The following is a 15,111-nucleotide window of genomic DNA, read 5'->3' on the forward strand; positions in this document are numbered from 1 at the left end:
CTTGATCATCCTCTTTGAACAGAACAGTGTTCGACAAATCTATCAAGTCACCCTCTTGTAGTGCCTGAGCACGAGTGACAGCACAAGCGGGGAACACATGTGGATAACTCTGTGCCAACTCATTCGAGAGAGAGTGGTCACTTTTATCCAATACTTCCAATACGGGTACTACCTTTCCTCCGGCAATATCGTTACCCATTATAAAGGTCACACCTTTTACTGGCAACTTAGGACGTACCCCCACTCTGAATATTCCACTGATTAACTCAGAGTGTACTTTCACAAAGTGCAACGGCACTGGGACAAAACCCATTTCAATACCCTGCACTAACACACTGGAACCACAGTATGTATCGTCAGATAAGGGCAACACATCAGACAATATAAACGACTGCGCCGCACCAGTATCTCTAAGGATTTTAACCGGACGCTGAGACGCTTCGTCATTCGTTAGGGACACAAACCCCTCGAAAATGAATGGTTCATAACTGCGGTCGGGGACTGAGTCTTTCAAACTACAGTTACCCTGAGGCACCTGTTTTGTTGCAGACCTCACAACCGTACGAATTAGACCAACACCTGTTGGCGGCTTGGCACGAAGAGGCATCCCTTGTTTGCGTTTAAGCAGGAAGCAATCATTAATCATATGTCCCACTTTATGACAATAGAAACAGGAACGCTCATTCTTCTGGCGTGCTTGATATACTACTGCGGGCCGACTAGGGCTAAAGGTAGGAAACTCAGTGGATCTACTCTCAGTTTGAGCCGAAAACACACTCTTGTGCGTCAACACAAACTCGTCTGCCAACACAGACGCTTCTGCCAGGGAGGATACTTTCTGTTCGTTTAGGTAAACTACAATGCGTTCGGGTAAGCAATTTTTAAACTCTTCCAACAAGATTAACTCCCGGAGAGAGTTGAAATCAGTTACCTTACTAGCAGCATGCCATTTATCAAACAGATTTCCCTTGTCTCTAGCAAATTCCACATAAGTCTTACTAGAAGACTTTCTATGAGACCTAAATCTCTGTCGGTATGCCTCAGGCACAAGCTCATAGGCACGAAGAACAGTAGCTTTGACCACTTCATAATTCAAACTGTCCTCCAGAGGTAGCGCTGACAAAACCTCTTGGGCTTTACCAGTTAATTTACACTGAAGTAATAGGCACCATACCTCTTCAGGCCACTTCAATGCTACACGCTCAAATACACAAAAATAGGAGTCAACCTCCGACTCTCTGAACAAAGGTACTAAGGCAATCTGCCTACTAATGTCAAACGTGTTTGAGGACACAGCTGGTGAGGACGACTCACTAACAGGAACAGTAGGAACGAAGGCTAGCCTCGCTGTCTCTGCCTCCAGTTCCATCTGGCGCATTTTAAACGTCATCTGCCTCTGTTCTCGTTCTTTTTCTGCCTCCATTTTACCCATCTCCAAATCTAAATGCCGCTGTTCTTTTTCTGCCTCAATTTTACCCATCTCCAAATCTAAATGCCGCTGTTCTCTTTCTGCCTCAATTTTACACATCATCTGCCGTTGTTCTCTTTCTGCCTCAATTTTACACATCATCTGCCGTTGTTCTCTTTCTGCCTCAATTTTACACATCTCCAACTGGAGAGTCTCTCGCCTAATTTGGGCTCTCTCTTCCACCTCTAGTTGTAACTGTGCTAAACGGACATCCCTTCTGGCATCACCGTTTGACAGTGGGGAGAGTGGATCAAAATGGGACAATGTGGCTGGTGTTTTAGCCTCGCCCTCATTATCAGACACCAATGGGCTTACAGGAGCAGTAACATCCCCTACAGTGGTAGTATGCTCAGGCAGCGGTAACACAAGCACCTGCTCTTCCAACAATACATTTAACACTAGCTGTTTAACCTCCGCCTTAACTACACTCTGCGGAATCGATATTGAGTAATGGTCAGCCAAGGTCATTAAATCAACTCTACGACATTTATCAAAAACCTCCCACGAAGGATTATCCAAAAAGGACTTCAAATCAAAAGTAGCCATCTTACACTACTTCACAAGAGCCAACGAAAATAGCAAACACTAATGCTACTTCAGCTATGACGCTCAACACTGAACTATACCACTACAACAATCTACATGAGCGGCATGGGTGTCAGTAAAGACAAATCCCGGATGAGCCCCCACTTATGTTACGAATCCCTTTTGGCCCAACAGTCTAGGGGGGATGGTAGTGAGACCCGTAACATAACTCATGTAAATTATAATAGCGACAAAGTAAAAGTGAATGAAATAACCACGACAACCGAAATAATACCGTCAAACTCAGGGTTTATTTATAAACACACGGTAATGGGGGGAGCAGGAAAAGGGGCTGAGCTGGACCCAAGGAAAGAAACAATATGCAAAAACACCCCTAAGCTAGACTAGCCTATTTCAACAACAGCTAACTAACTAACCAAAAATACAGTGGGTGGTCCACCCAGTTCTAACTAGTGTTTTTAACAAAGTTTACCTACGGGTAGTGTATGCCCATGGGCGACTTGTCTTGGTTTCCCCTTTTTCCCACCAGCAAACACCATAAGCAAAAACAATACTCACAGGAGATGACAAAGTGCTTTGGAGGTGCTCAAACAAAAGAAGAGGTTAATTAATACACAAAGAGAGATCTACATACATGGCATTTACAAAGAGATTGTGCTACTGAAATCTATCAAGAACAGCTATCTACCAACATGGTATTACAAAGAGATTGAGCTCCTGAACAAACAAATGATGGGGTTTTTAAACCATGGGGAAGGAACTGTGATAGGGTAGGAAACAGGAGGAGGTGTGTCTTCTGATTGATGGGTTGATTGTTGACTGATTGGGGAGTGATGATTTTCACCTGTGAGGGGAGAATGAGAGAAAAGAAACACACACACACACAGGATACACACACAGGATAACTGTATCCGTAACATCTTCCATCTTACTGTCCAGCTAGCGCATAACGTTCTGAGGACCATATGTTTCTTAGAGCTTGGCGAGAGGGTGGTTGGCCAATGGTTATTTTGCATACAATCTGCCCACAGTTTTCTGGGAATTGGTGCAGGATAGTTGCTTGGCTTTGGAAAATTCTCAGCACATTTAAGAAACTTGACAAAAAATGTTTTATTGGCATTTCATTAATATAACAGAATTCCTAAAAGTTCAAACATGATTACATTTAACTTTGATAATGTTCTTATCAAACTTTCTCCAACTGGTTTGACATTGGGAATGTTTTCAAATAGTTCAGAGAATATTGAGAAACAATGTTCTTCTGTGGGAATTTCAGTACTAAAGCATAACGTTTCCTCATGGTTCAATTTAAAGTCATGTTCTCAAATTGTTCCAAGAACATTAACCATAAAAAACAATCTTTTGTAACGTTCAGACAACCTTCTTAGAATATGATTTAGAAACAATATATATTCAGTTCTGAGAATGTTAAGAAAACGTTCTATAACGTTCTATAACGCATTATTAATGCCTAAAGAAATTAATTTCCATGTGTCCTATCTACGCTTGGAGTTTAAAAAAGTTAACCCAAAATAAGCTTTTAGTGTTGTTAAAAGTCTTATTGAAACATTCAGTGAAGTTATTCAAAAACATCCAAATAACCTAGAATTTCAATTCTCAGGGTGTTAATAAAACCTCCCAGGAAAACTTAAGGAACTATAGTTCAACATTATCAGAACATCCCTGCAACCTGAAAATAATTATTCCCAGAAAAGGCTAAATGTTCACTTCTGTTCTCAGAACGTTTAAAATTCTTTCAGTTTTACTGGTCAGGAAACAAATGGCTTTGTTCCCACAACCAATGTGAAACCAAAAACGTACGTTCCCACAACTTCCATAGAATCAAATGTGTAGCCGGGTGATCTCATTGAGCTTGGTTTTCAGTGGGGGGGGGAAACATTCTCCATCAGGGTTGGGGTCAATTCCATTTAAATTCCAGTCATTCCATTCCAGTTCTCTTCAATGGAACAATTTACATTTTAAATGGAGATTGGTTCACTTTTTGAGGTGACGAAAATTGAAATTGACCCCAACACTGTTCTCCATATCCTTCCACTCTTTCTCCAGTGTAAATCCTACTCATGTAGTTGCAACCCAGAATAGAAATGCATTGTAATCTAATCCCATCTCTGTATTTCCTCTCTGTTTATCATATGCATGCAGTTTCATATGCATGCAGACTACACATTTTAGTCTACTATTTAGTGTGATCCCAGAACCTGCTGTCTCCCCTCTCTCAGACCCAACGTGGGCCAGTCTGAACCTGGGGGCTCTTATCTGCATTGAGTGTTCAGGGATCCACAGGAACCTGGGCACCCACCTGTCCCGTGTCCGCTCTCTGGACCTGGACGACCTGCCCAGAGAACTCACCCTGGTGCTGGGCGCCATTGGCAACCACCTGGCCAACAGCATCTGGGAGGGACGCACACTGGGCCGCCGGAAACCAACACCCAACGCCACCCGGTAGGAGGACTAGGGATACTGGAGGACATGGGATAGACATTGGGAAACAGGGGATAGGACAGGGGAAGGGAACACTTAATAACATGTGAATATGTGGAAAGTTTGCTGGACTGCAGTTGCGGTATGAGTTATTGTTGTTATTGTAGAAGAGTTGCATTGATAGAAGTGTTAGAGCTAATAGTAGTAGAAAGTAGAAATAGTAGTGTGTGTGTGTGTGTGTGTGTAGATTCTGACTACATACACATGCCTGTTCACACACTCTGTTCCCTTGGTAACTGTGTGTGTGTGTGTGTGTCTCTGTAACTGTGTCTGACTGATCCCAGAGAGGAGCGGGAATCGTGGATCCGGGCCAAGTATGAGCAGAGGCTGTTTGTGGCTCCGCTGGTCCCACCTTCCCCCTCCATGTCCCCCAGTCAGGGGTCAGAGGTCAACACGCTGTCGGCCTGTCTGCTGGTGGCCGTGATGGAGAGGGACCTCCCCCACCTGCTCCTCCTCCTGGCCCACAGCACCAAGGACGACATTAACGGCCCACTCCGCCCAGGGGGTCACCTCTCTCCTCAGCCCCCTGTTGCATTCCCCAGCTCTCCCATGGGGGGATCCCCCCTGCCGCCCCACTCAGCGCTGCATGCCGCCTGCCAGCTCGCCGACGTGGTCATGACCCAGTTGCTGGTCTGGGTGAGAGAACGTCCCTCCTTTAGTCTCTTCATCCTTCTTTTCCATTTTTTGTTTTTCATCCACTCATGATACTACAGCCAAAGAATGGCAGAAATGTCAAATAAAATGTTATGTTACATGCTTTGTAAATAACAGATATAGACTAACAGTGAAATGCTTTCAAGCCCATCCCAACAAAGCAGAGTAAAAAAATGAAGAAATACAATAGAGGAATCATAGAAAGATAATTACACAGTGAGTAATGACAACTCAGCTATATACACAGGGTACCAGTACCGAGTCGATGTGTAGGGTACGAGGTAGTTGAGGTATATATATGTACATATAGGTATGGATAACATGACTAGGCAACAGGATAGATAATAAACAGTAACAGCAGCATATGTAATGATTCAAAAGAGTTGGTGCAGAAAGGGTCAATGTAGTTAGTTAAATAATGAACCAATAGCTACCTGGATTAACTACAGTACTAATCAGTCTTATTGCTTGGGGGTAGAAGCTGTTCAGGGTCCTGTTGGTTGCAGACTTGATGCATCTGTATCGCTTGCTGTGCGGCAGCAGAGAGAACAGTCTATGACTTGGGTATAGTAGTGTGACACTTTCCGAATGCACTGTATAGCTATTTTTTGTTAAGTATTCAGACCCCTTCCCCTTTTCCACATTTTGTTACGTTATAGCCTAATTCTAAAATCTACACACACTACCCCATAATGACAATCTACACACACTACCCCATAATGACAAGGGAAAACAGGTTGTTAGAAAGGTTAGTAAATGTATTAAAAATAAAACAAATACCTTATTTACAAAATTATTCAGACCCTTTGCTATGAGACTTGAAATTGAGCTCAGGTGCATCCGGTTTCCATTTATCATCCTTGAGATGTTTTTACAACTTGAGTGGAGTCCACCTGTGGTAAATTCAATTGATTGGACATGTGTATGTCAGAGCAAAAACCAAGCCTTGAGTTAGAAATAATTGTCCGTAGAGCTGAGACAGGATTGTGTCGAGGCACAGATCTTGGGAAGGGTACTAAAAGATGTCTGCAGCATTGAAGGTCCCTAAGAACACAGTAGCCTCCATCATTCTTAAATGGAAAAAGTTTGGAACCGCCAAGACTCTTCCTAGAGCTGGCCGCCTGGCCAAACTGAGCAATCGGGGGAGAAGGGTCCTTGAGTGCCCTAGCTAGAGCCCAGATTTGAACCTGATCTCGAGAGGCCGGAAAATAGCTGTGCAGCGACGCTCCCCATCCAACCTGACAGTTTGAGAGGATCTTCAGAGAAGAATGGGAGAAACTCCCAAAATACAATGTGCCTAGCTTGTAGCGTCATACCAAATATTTAGAAATATTTGCAAACATTTCTAAAAACCTGTTTTTGCTTTGTCATTGTCATCAATTTTAGAACAAGGCTGTAATGTAACAAAATGTGGAAAAAGTCAAGTGGTCTAAATACTTTCCGAATGCACTGTACATGTCTTTTTTATCCACTACAAATGTCAGCTGAATCTTATTGCCCGCTCTCATTCTCCCCCCTCTCTCTCCCTGGTTGCAGTATGGCAGTGATGTGAGGTGTCGGGACGCCCAGGGGCAGACGGCCCTCGCGTTGGCGCGTTACGCAGGAAGTCAGGAGTGTGCCGACATCCTCCTGCAGTACGGCTGCCCCAACGAGCCGCCCCCCTCGGTTGCCACAACGCCCAGCCTCTCAGTCGCCACGACACCCAGCCTTTCGCGCAAGAGCAGCGCCACCAGCCTGAGCCGCAGCAGCAGCTCCAGAAGAGCAGTGTCTTAATGTGACAGGGGTTAGAGCACACTGTGTGAAAGTGTGTGTATGTACGTGTAAAAGTGTGAGTACATGCAATATGTGTGTGTGTGTGTGTGTGTGTGTGTGTGAGAGACAGAGGTTGTGTGGGTGGTGCATGTGTGTTTGTGACCATATGCATGCCAGGGTAGCTCTAGTTGAAGGGGGAGGCTGTGTCATCAGTGTCCTCTAAAAGGAACCCATAAAGTCACACCAGGACTTAGTCCCAGACCAGAAGGACTGCATGAACAAGCAGCCAACACCATCACCACCCTTAGTGGTGCACGGGTCAGCTGTTTTTTCACCTACACCAGCCTGCAATTGCTAAATAACCCATCCGCAACTGCCCGACTATATGTGATAAAGTGAAAATCTGAGGCCTGACCCTAACCCGCAAATATATAAAATGTTAAAAGCTGTAAAAACTACCCAACATGTTTCTGGCAACATTTCAGTTCGGCTTGGATGCATATTTTATGTGACTGAAATAGGCTACTATCAGCTTTTCTGATGCTGATAAAGATAGGAACTTTACAGACGGTCCCTAACCACACATTCATTCTCTCAAGATGCTGAAATAAATAATTTCTCCATTCCAGTCAAAATGTACATTTGGTGTATAATTTCACAAGTTAATATTATATTAGGCGGTAATATATTCAGTGTGCATATTTCAGGATACTATTCCATTTAAAGGTCCAGTGCAGCATTTGTATCTGTATTTCAAATAATTTCTGGATAACAATTAAGTACTTTAGTGTGAATGTTTTCAATTAAAATGGTCAAAAAGAAACAAAATTGACTTCTTAGCAAAGAGCAATTTTTCAATAAGAATTTAGCTAAGACTATCTGGGAGTGGTTTGAATGGGGAGGTGAAAACAGAAAATGTGCTCTTATTGGCAGAGAGGTTTGGAACTCTCTTGTCTATTAACTAATTTACCACATGATGATGTCACCATGAAAGGCCAAAACTCCCTCCCACCAAATCAGGCTGTCTTTTCAAACAGAGCTTACACTAAAAGGGCAGTATCATAGTTTTCTAAATTGTACAGTATTATTCCAACCTCATAGTGTGGAAATATATATATAACAAATCATGTTTTTTGAATGTACTGGGCCTTTAACCCATCTGAACAGTAGCCTATAGTTCCCTTGATGTACCATTTTGAAGTCCTCCTCTTGTGACTGTCAAATTTGTATAGCGCCTCACAATCACACACAATAGTTGGCACTGCTATCATCCTCTTTTACCACTTCACCAAATCTTTCCCAAACATCAGGCTACTGTTCTGGCGCTTCTATTTATTTTCAACTCTCCATTTTGCAGCTCGTCTCTTATTTAATTAAACTCCAACATTGTCCTTTTTCCTCAGTGGATCGACGTGAACTTTTTCTGCTTAAGTTCGTAAAAGCAATTGACGATTGCTGTGTATTCAGAGAGTGTTTAGTTAGGCCCTAAAGTTTAGGCTTAGACTACACTCTAGCACCAGATAAAAAATAATAAAAATAAATGTAGCCTATAGATATGAATTGCACAAGAATTATACATTTATGGATTTTTTTTAATGCATAGTTTATTCAACCCGCCTGCCCGCCATTCAGCCACACACTATTTTATTGCCCTAAACTGCAGGGACTGCAGGTTATGAGTCAACCCACACATCACTAACCACAGTAAAGCCAGGAGGCAGAACTCCCTCTAACTTGGCTCTGTGCATGCATGTTTGAAAGAGAGGGACTGGTCTGGTCAGTGGGGTACCTTGTCCCCACTATGGCGCTGATAATATATACTCTTCCAGGCTCACCTCACCACTGCTCTGTTGGATCTTTTTACCTGCCAAAAGGTGTGCTACTGCTTCACCAGTACCCCGTACCCTGAGCCTCACTAACACATACTGACTGACAGACAGAGATAATGTAATGCCAAGCTCTGGGGCCAAATTGATGGCCTGTCCTGTATACTGACTTGGGTTCATGCCCAATCACATCTCTCAGACCACAGGGTTGGGAGAAGAAAACAAACCAGAGGTACAGAACTGCAATAATTGAATTACCAGTGTGAGACAATGGATGTGTCCTTCTCGCCCTTCTGTACCTCTGGATGCTTGAAGTACCATGATAAGACTATAGTATGAAGACGGGAAGATGGTTTCCGCTCTCAACAGCGGAGAATGTCAGTTTAAAATTCATTATGAATATTTCTCCTGTGCTTTGATGGTCATGGTTGACGTGGAGCAGCTTAACTTAAAATGCAGCTACATCTATAAAGATGCTTCAATATGATGATAAAAGGAGTATGATGGGACTCATTGAATCCTCTGGATGACATTGTACTTACACAGAAACTTAACAGTGGAGTCGAGACCAACAGCAATGGCCAGTGCTTGAACTATAATGACCACTGTTAAAGTATCACTGTACCACGGTCAGACAAAACGGTCAGTTACTGAACAATGCTCAGCTGAGATCAAATTCAAAAGAAATACTGTCCAACAGATATAGGATTTGTATTTTAAGAATTTATGGTCAAAATAATAATTGTATAGAAAGACATATGAAATTGACATCATTACTATACTTGTCATAGTTATCAATATTGAGAAGTACTTCATGGACAAGAATGTTAATGTGGGTTCTGAAGTTTGTATGGTAGGTTATTGTTTAATACACACAGGGGTTACTCTTAGCTGTTCAGAGATACAAAACTGACAGATTTGGTGATTATTTTATTTGGCAGTCCGCTATCTAGCTCCCTGACATCACTTTGAGATCCAAGATGGAGACTTGTAATGTGTGTGAATAATGCGTGTTTTGGAAATGAGAGAGACCCACACACCCACTAGAGCAGTTTCTATATGTCCTATTTTAGCTGAACAGTGTTACTGCCAGACACCATTGTATTGTGAAACAAATTAAATGCCTTCCAGTTTGATTGAATGTATTGCAAATATTGGGAATGTTTTGTGTGTACTGCCACACCCACAAAAGAAAAAGGGGTTCAAAACTCAAGACGTCATTCTTGATTATTATTCCAACTGTACAAAATGAGTATTAGTAAGGGAAATTAATTGCCTTGTATTGAGAATGAGAAGTTTGCTAGTGGCCACAATAGAGACCATTATCATAACACCACAAGGACCATGTTGCTATTATATTGGGACTTATCAATCTACTGCAGTATGATCATACCTCTTTTTAATTACTGAAAATTAACATTTGTCTGTAAATTGTGTATGCTTCTTTTGTTTTGCAGTGTTTTTCTACTCCTGTGTATGATTCATGGCTCATTCAAGTTAGCTGTCAATACAATTACTGTCAAACCTGTGGTTTTATTTATATATTTGGGAGTGTTTCATATTTTAATGTGCAACTTTTATCTGCTTAAAACAAATAAGGAAAGGAAAAACAGTATACAACAAAGCAACAATAAAAATGTTGTATTCTGGGTATTTTGTCATTTGAATGAATTGACATGAAGGGATATATAAAGCTGAGCAATGGATCTGTCTCTCTACATGTATAGTTTTTTTCCTATGCAAGGTGTGTGTGTGTGTGTGTGGTGGAGGGGGTGAGGGGGGGTAAATCAACAAGTGAACCTGAAACACTCATTTCCAGTGTCGGCCATGGGGAGGCAGATACAGTGCCTTGCGAAAGTATTCGGCCCCCTTGAACTTTGCGACCTTTTGCCACATTTCAGGCTTCAAACATAAAGATATAAAACTATTTTTTTGTGAAGAATCAACAACAAGTGGGACACAATCATGAAGTGGAACGACATTTATTGGATATTTCAAACTATTTTAACAATTCAAAAACTGAAAAATTGGGCGTGCAAAATTATTCAGCCCCTTTACTTTCAGTGCAGCAAACTCTCTCCAGAAGTTCAGTGAGGATCTCTGAATGATCCAATGTTGACCTAAATTACTAATGATGATAAATACAATCCACCTGTGTGTAATCAAGTCTCCGTATAAATGCACCTGCACTGTGATATAGTCTCAGAGGTCCGTCAAAAGCGCAGAGAGCATCATGAAGAACAAGGAACACACCAGGCAGGTCCGAGATACTGTTGTGAAGAAGTTTAAAGCCGGATTTGGATACAAAAATATTTCCCAAGCTTTAAACATCCCAAGGAGCACTGTGCAAGCGACAATATTGAAATGGAAGGAGTATCAGACCACTGCAAATCTACCAAGACCTGGCCGTCCCTCTAAACTTTCAGCTCATACAAGGAGAAGACTAATCAGAGATGCAGCCAAGAGGCCCATGATCACTCTGGATGAACTGCAGAGATCTACAGCTGAGGTGGGAGACTCTGTCCATAGGACAACAATCAGTCGTATATTGCACAAATCTGGCCTTTATGGAAGAGTGGCAAGAAGAAAGCCATTTCTTAAAGATATCCATAAAAAGTGTTGTTTAAAGTTTGCCACAAGCCACCTGGGAGACACACCAAACATGTGGAAGAAGGTGCTCTGATCAGATTAAACCAAAATTGAACTTTTTGGCAACAATGCAAAACGTTATGTTTGGCGTAAAAGCAACACAGCTGAACACACCATCCCCACTGTCAAACATGGTGGTGGCAGCATCATGGTTTGGGCCTGCTTTTCTTCAGCAGGGACAGGGAAGATGGTTAAAATTGATGGGAAGATGGATGGAACCATTCTGGAAGAAAACCTGATGGAGTCTGCAAAAGACCTGAGACTGGGACGGAGATTTGTCTTCCAACAAGACAATGATCCAAAACATAAAGCAAAATCTACAATGAAATGGTTCAAAAATAAACATATCCAGGTGTTAGAATGGCCAAGTCAAAGTCCAGACCTGAATCCAATCGAGAATCTGTGGAAAGAACTGAAAACTGCTGTTCACAAATGCTCTCCATCCAACCTCACTGAGCTCGAGCTGTTTTGCAAGGAGGAATGGGAAAAAATGTCAGTCTCTCGATGTGCAAAACTGATAGAGACATACCCCAAGCGACTTACAGCTGTAATCGCAGCAAAAGGTGGCGCTACAAAGTATTAACTTAAGGGGGCTGAATAATTTTGCACGCCCAATTTTTCAGTTTTTGATTTATTAAAAAAGTTTGAAATATCCAATAAATGTCGTTCCACTTCATGATTGTGTCCCACTTGTTGTTGATTCTTCACAAAAAAATACAGTTTTATATCTTTATGTTTGAAGCCTGAAATGTGGCAAAAGGTCGCAAAGTTCAAGGGGGCCGAATACTTTCGCAAGGCACTGTATGTATATTGTAGAGATCATTTAAGAGTTCTGTAGTGTCGGCTCAGGCCAAGCCACAGAAACCTGCTAATTAATCCTGGTTTGCGTCCCAAATGACCCTTTCCCCAATGTAGTGCACTACTTTTGACAGGGCCTATAGAGTATCACAGTGTTTGTCATAATACCCATAAAACTTACCGGTCAAACAAGGAAATGGTTCCAATTGATTTTCCACCATTCATTTTTCCCATAGGAGATTTTAGAAACACTTAAAATAAGGGATGTGTTTTGTGTAGGCTTACCCTGGCATGACGTTTTGATAACCGTGTAAATCTTTCCAGGACATGGTGCCTTGTCAATATAATCAACTGTATTTTTGCCCCCCCAAAAATCTTAATGCTAATTTGCTGATAATGTGGCGATCAAAGAACTACAAATGCCATGATGATATGGACGAGACTGCCTAATCAAGGCAAAGGTAAGAATCTCTGGATTAACAATCTGTAAATTAAATGTAATGACATATTGGTTACATTTCTATAAATTGACAATTCTGTGATTTTGTATTGTGCAAGTTTTAAATTGACACAATACCTGTTAGCAAAGTTGTCAGAGATGGCTTGTAGGAATTTGTAGTCTTGTATAATGTCTATTTTGATGCTAAACCTGACCTGTACCAAAACGACAAGGCACCTTGTCCTGGAAAGATGGGGGGGGGGGGGGGGGGGGCTTCATTAAGGAAACGAGAAACCTAAAAGAAAAACAGGAAGTGTGTGGCAGAGGAAAAGGACGCAACCGCTAGCTAGGGTGGAAGGTAGCCTAGCGGTTAGAGCGTTGGGACAGTAACAGGTTGCTTGTTTAAATACCAGAGCCGACGTGCCCTTGAGCAAGGCACCTTTTGTTCCTTTTTTTAAGGGGATAGGTCAGCTTTAGCATTGCAGATAGATTGTGGCTTCCATCAATGTAATTGTCTGCATTTCCAATACTCCATATTTTTTGGGAAATACATCAAATAGATGTATATATATATATATTCCTTTATTTTCCCCTACCCCTACCTCCCCTAATTGGAATAAACTAATGGAAAACATTTAGACTTCTACATCCAGCGTATACATACTGTACTATATACATTCTACAATAGTTATATTTAGTTTGTTTTGTAGTACCATCCTTCAGCTCCACTCAACCACTCCCATAAGCAAGGAACTTAACCCTAATTTGCTCCAGGGGCGTCGTACTACTATGGCTGACCCTGTAAAACAACACAAATCACTGTGGTCCTTTAGCTCTGTTGGTAGCATCCACATTAATGTAGAAGTGTTTAGAAACATGATATTCTTATTTACAATAAAAGTGACTCCAAAATGACAATACTTTACATTAATTTCTATTGGGCACAAAATAATCTGAAACACAACCAAAACAAACATCCAACAAGTTTGTAAAATCACAAGCTTGATATAATCATTGCGTGTTGGAATATGGGACCAAATACTAAACTTCTGACTACTTTAATACACATAAGTGAATTAGTCCCAATACTTTTAGTCCCCTAAAATGGGGGGACGATGTACAAAAAGTGCTATAATTTCTAAAATGGTTCACCCGATATGGATGAAAATACCCTCAAAGTAAAGCTGACAGTCTGCACTTTAACCCCATAGTCATTGTATCATTTCAAATCCAAAGTGCTGGAGTACAGAGCCAAAACAGAAAATGTGTCACTGGCCCAATACTTTAGGAACTCACTGTATATATAAACATGAATAATTTGGCCCTTAAGCATTGTGTCATTAAATAAGTCCTCAGTCACATAAATCATTTGCACTTAAACTCATCCATCCAACTACTACGATTGATTGTCAATCACAATCTACAAAGTTGTACTGTTCATCTGTCATCACTGAATACATGCCTGCTTGCTGCTACACTGTGTTTGTCAATAAAGATGGCAAGTAATAGGTAGCAGGGACATTGAGCAGCCAGGTCACGATCAGCTTATCAAGACACTGGTGAGTGGCGACGTGTGTGCTTCAGTGCCGTTTTAGTTTTCTAACTATCTATTACCAGTGTGTGCATCTGTCTGGCTATGTTTCATAGGGAATTGTTACAAAACAGGTCGGGACACACACACACACACACAAGATACTCATGAATAGGTTTTGGAATATCTCAATTCTGACAAGTTGCTCTCATCGTCACAATTCAAATTTTGCCCCAAAGAGTGGCAGACTCGAGTGATTGACGCTATCACACACATCAGCAAGTGGCCATTCAATAAAGGGCTTATTTTATTATTATTTTAACATAGTATAGTCTTATGTAACCAAGTCTGAGGCACTGCGTAATGGGCAGGTCTGTCTCACTGTCTGGAGGATCTGACTGCTATGATTGAATAGAGCACAATCAGCACAGCTGCTTCTCTCGTGTTAGTTGGCACTGTGCCAGTGGGCATGATCCTAATCCATATCCAACCCTTCAGCAAGTCATGACAAACTCACAAAGCTCAGCTTTGGACGAGACTGACTTTGTAGTCAATTCTTACACTGGAATTTATGTTTCTGACTCTTATCGATGCCACAAAATCAGAAGTTGGTTCTAAGGGGAGGTTGACCTTTAACAGTGCTTTCAGAAGAGAACTGTGCTGAGAGGGCAGAATCAGGGATTGAGGAGATACTTAGCGTTTTCAAAAGATTGTCACCCTAACCAAGACTGCAACTGAGTTTTAGAAAATAATGGAAGAAGCATCTTGAAATTCTACAGAGTCATTACTGGTGTCTGCATCAGGAAAGACATAGTGCTATGGAAGTTTTACATCCACAAACCAATTTATCCAGTACATAGTAGCTACAGTATGTCCCGCCCAAAACCACAAGATTCTCTAAGACTTCTCATCTCACTATTATTCCACAGCTACGTTAGGCTATTTC

The 15,111-nt window shown here is 41.6% G+C and overlaps 1 protein-coding gene across 2 annotated transcripts in view; it reads left to right on the top strand.

The window, feature by feature from the left end:
* Positions 1–7,024, top strand: part of LOC139369783 (arf-GAP with GTPase, ANK repeat and PH domain-containing protein 1-like) — a 64,636-nt gene extending 57,612 nt beyond the window's left edge. For both annotated transcript variants that reach the window (XM_071109050.1, XM_071109051.1), the window contains 3 exons: positions 4,255–4,477; positions 4,801–5,152; positions 6,707–7,024. In XM_071109050.1, the coding sequence (XP_070965151.1) occupies positions 4,255–4,477; positions 4,801–5,152; positions 6,707–6,943 (812 nt within the window). In that variant the 3' untranslated portion in view covers positions 6,944–7,024. The remainder of the gene's footprint in view (positions 1–4,254; positions 4,478–4,800; positions 5,153–6,706) is intronic.
* The last annotated feature ends 8,087 nt before the right edge of the window (positions 7,025–15,111 follow it).

The sequence above is a fragment of the Oncorhynchus clarkii genome, chromosome 17 (assembly GCF_045791955.1).
Source record: "Oncorhynchus clarkii lewisi isolate Uvic-CL-2024 chromosome 17, UVic_Ocla_1.0, whole genome shotgun sequence".
NCBI lineage: Eukaryota > Metazoa > Chordata > Actinopteri > Salmoniformes > Salmonidae > Oncorhynchus > Oncorhynchus clarkii.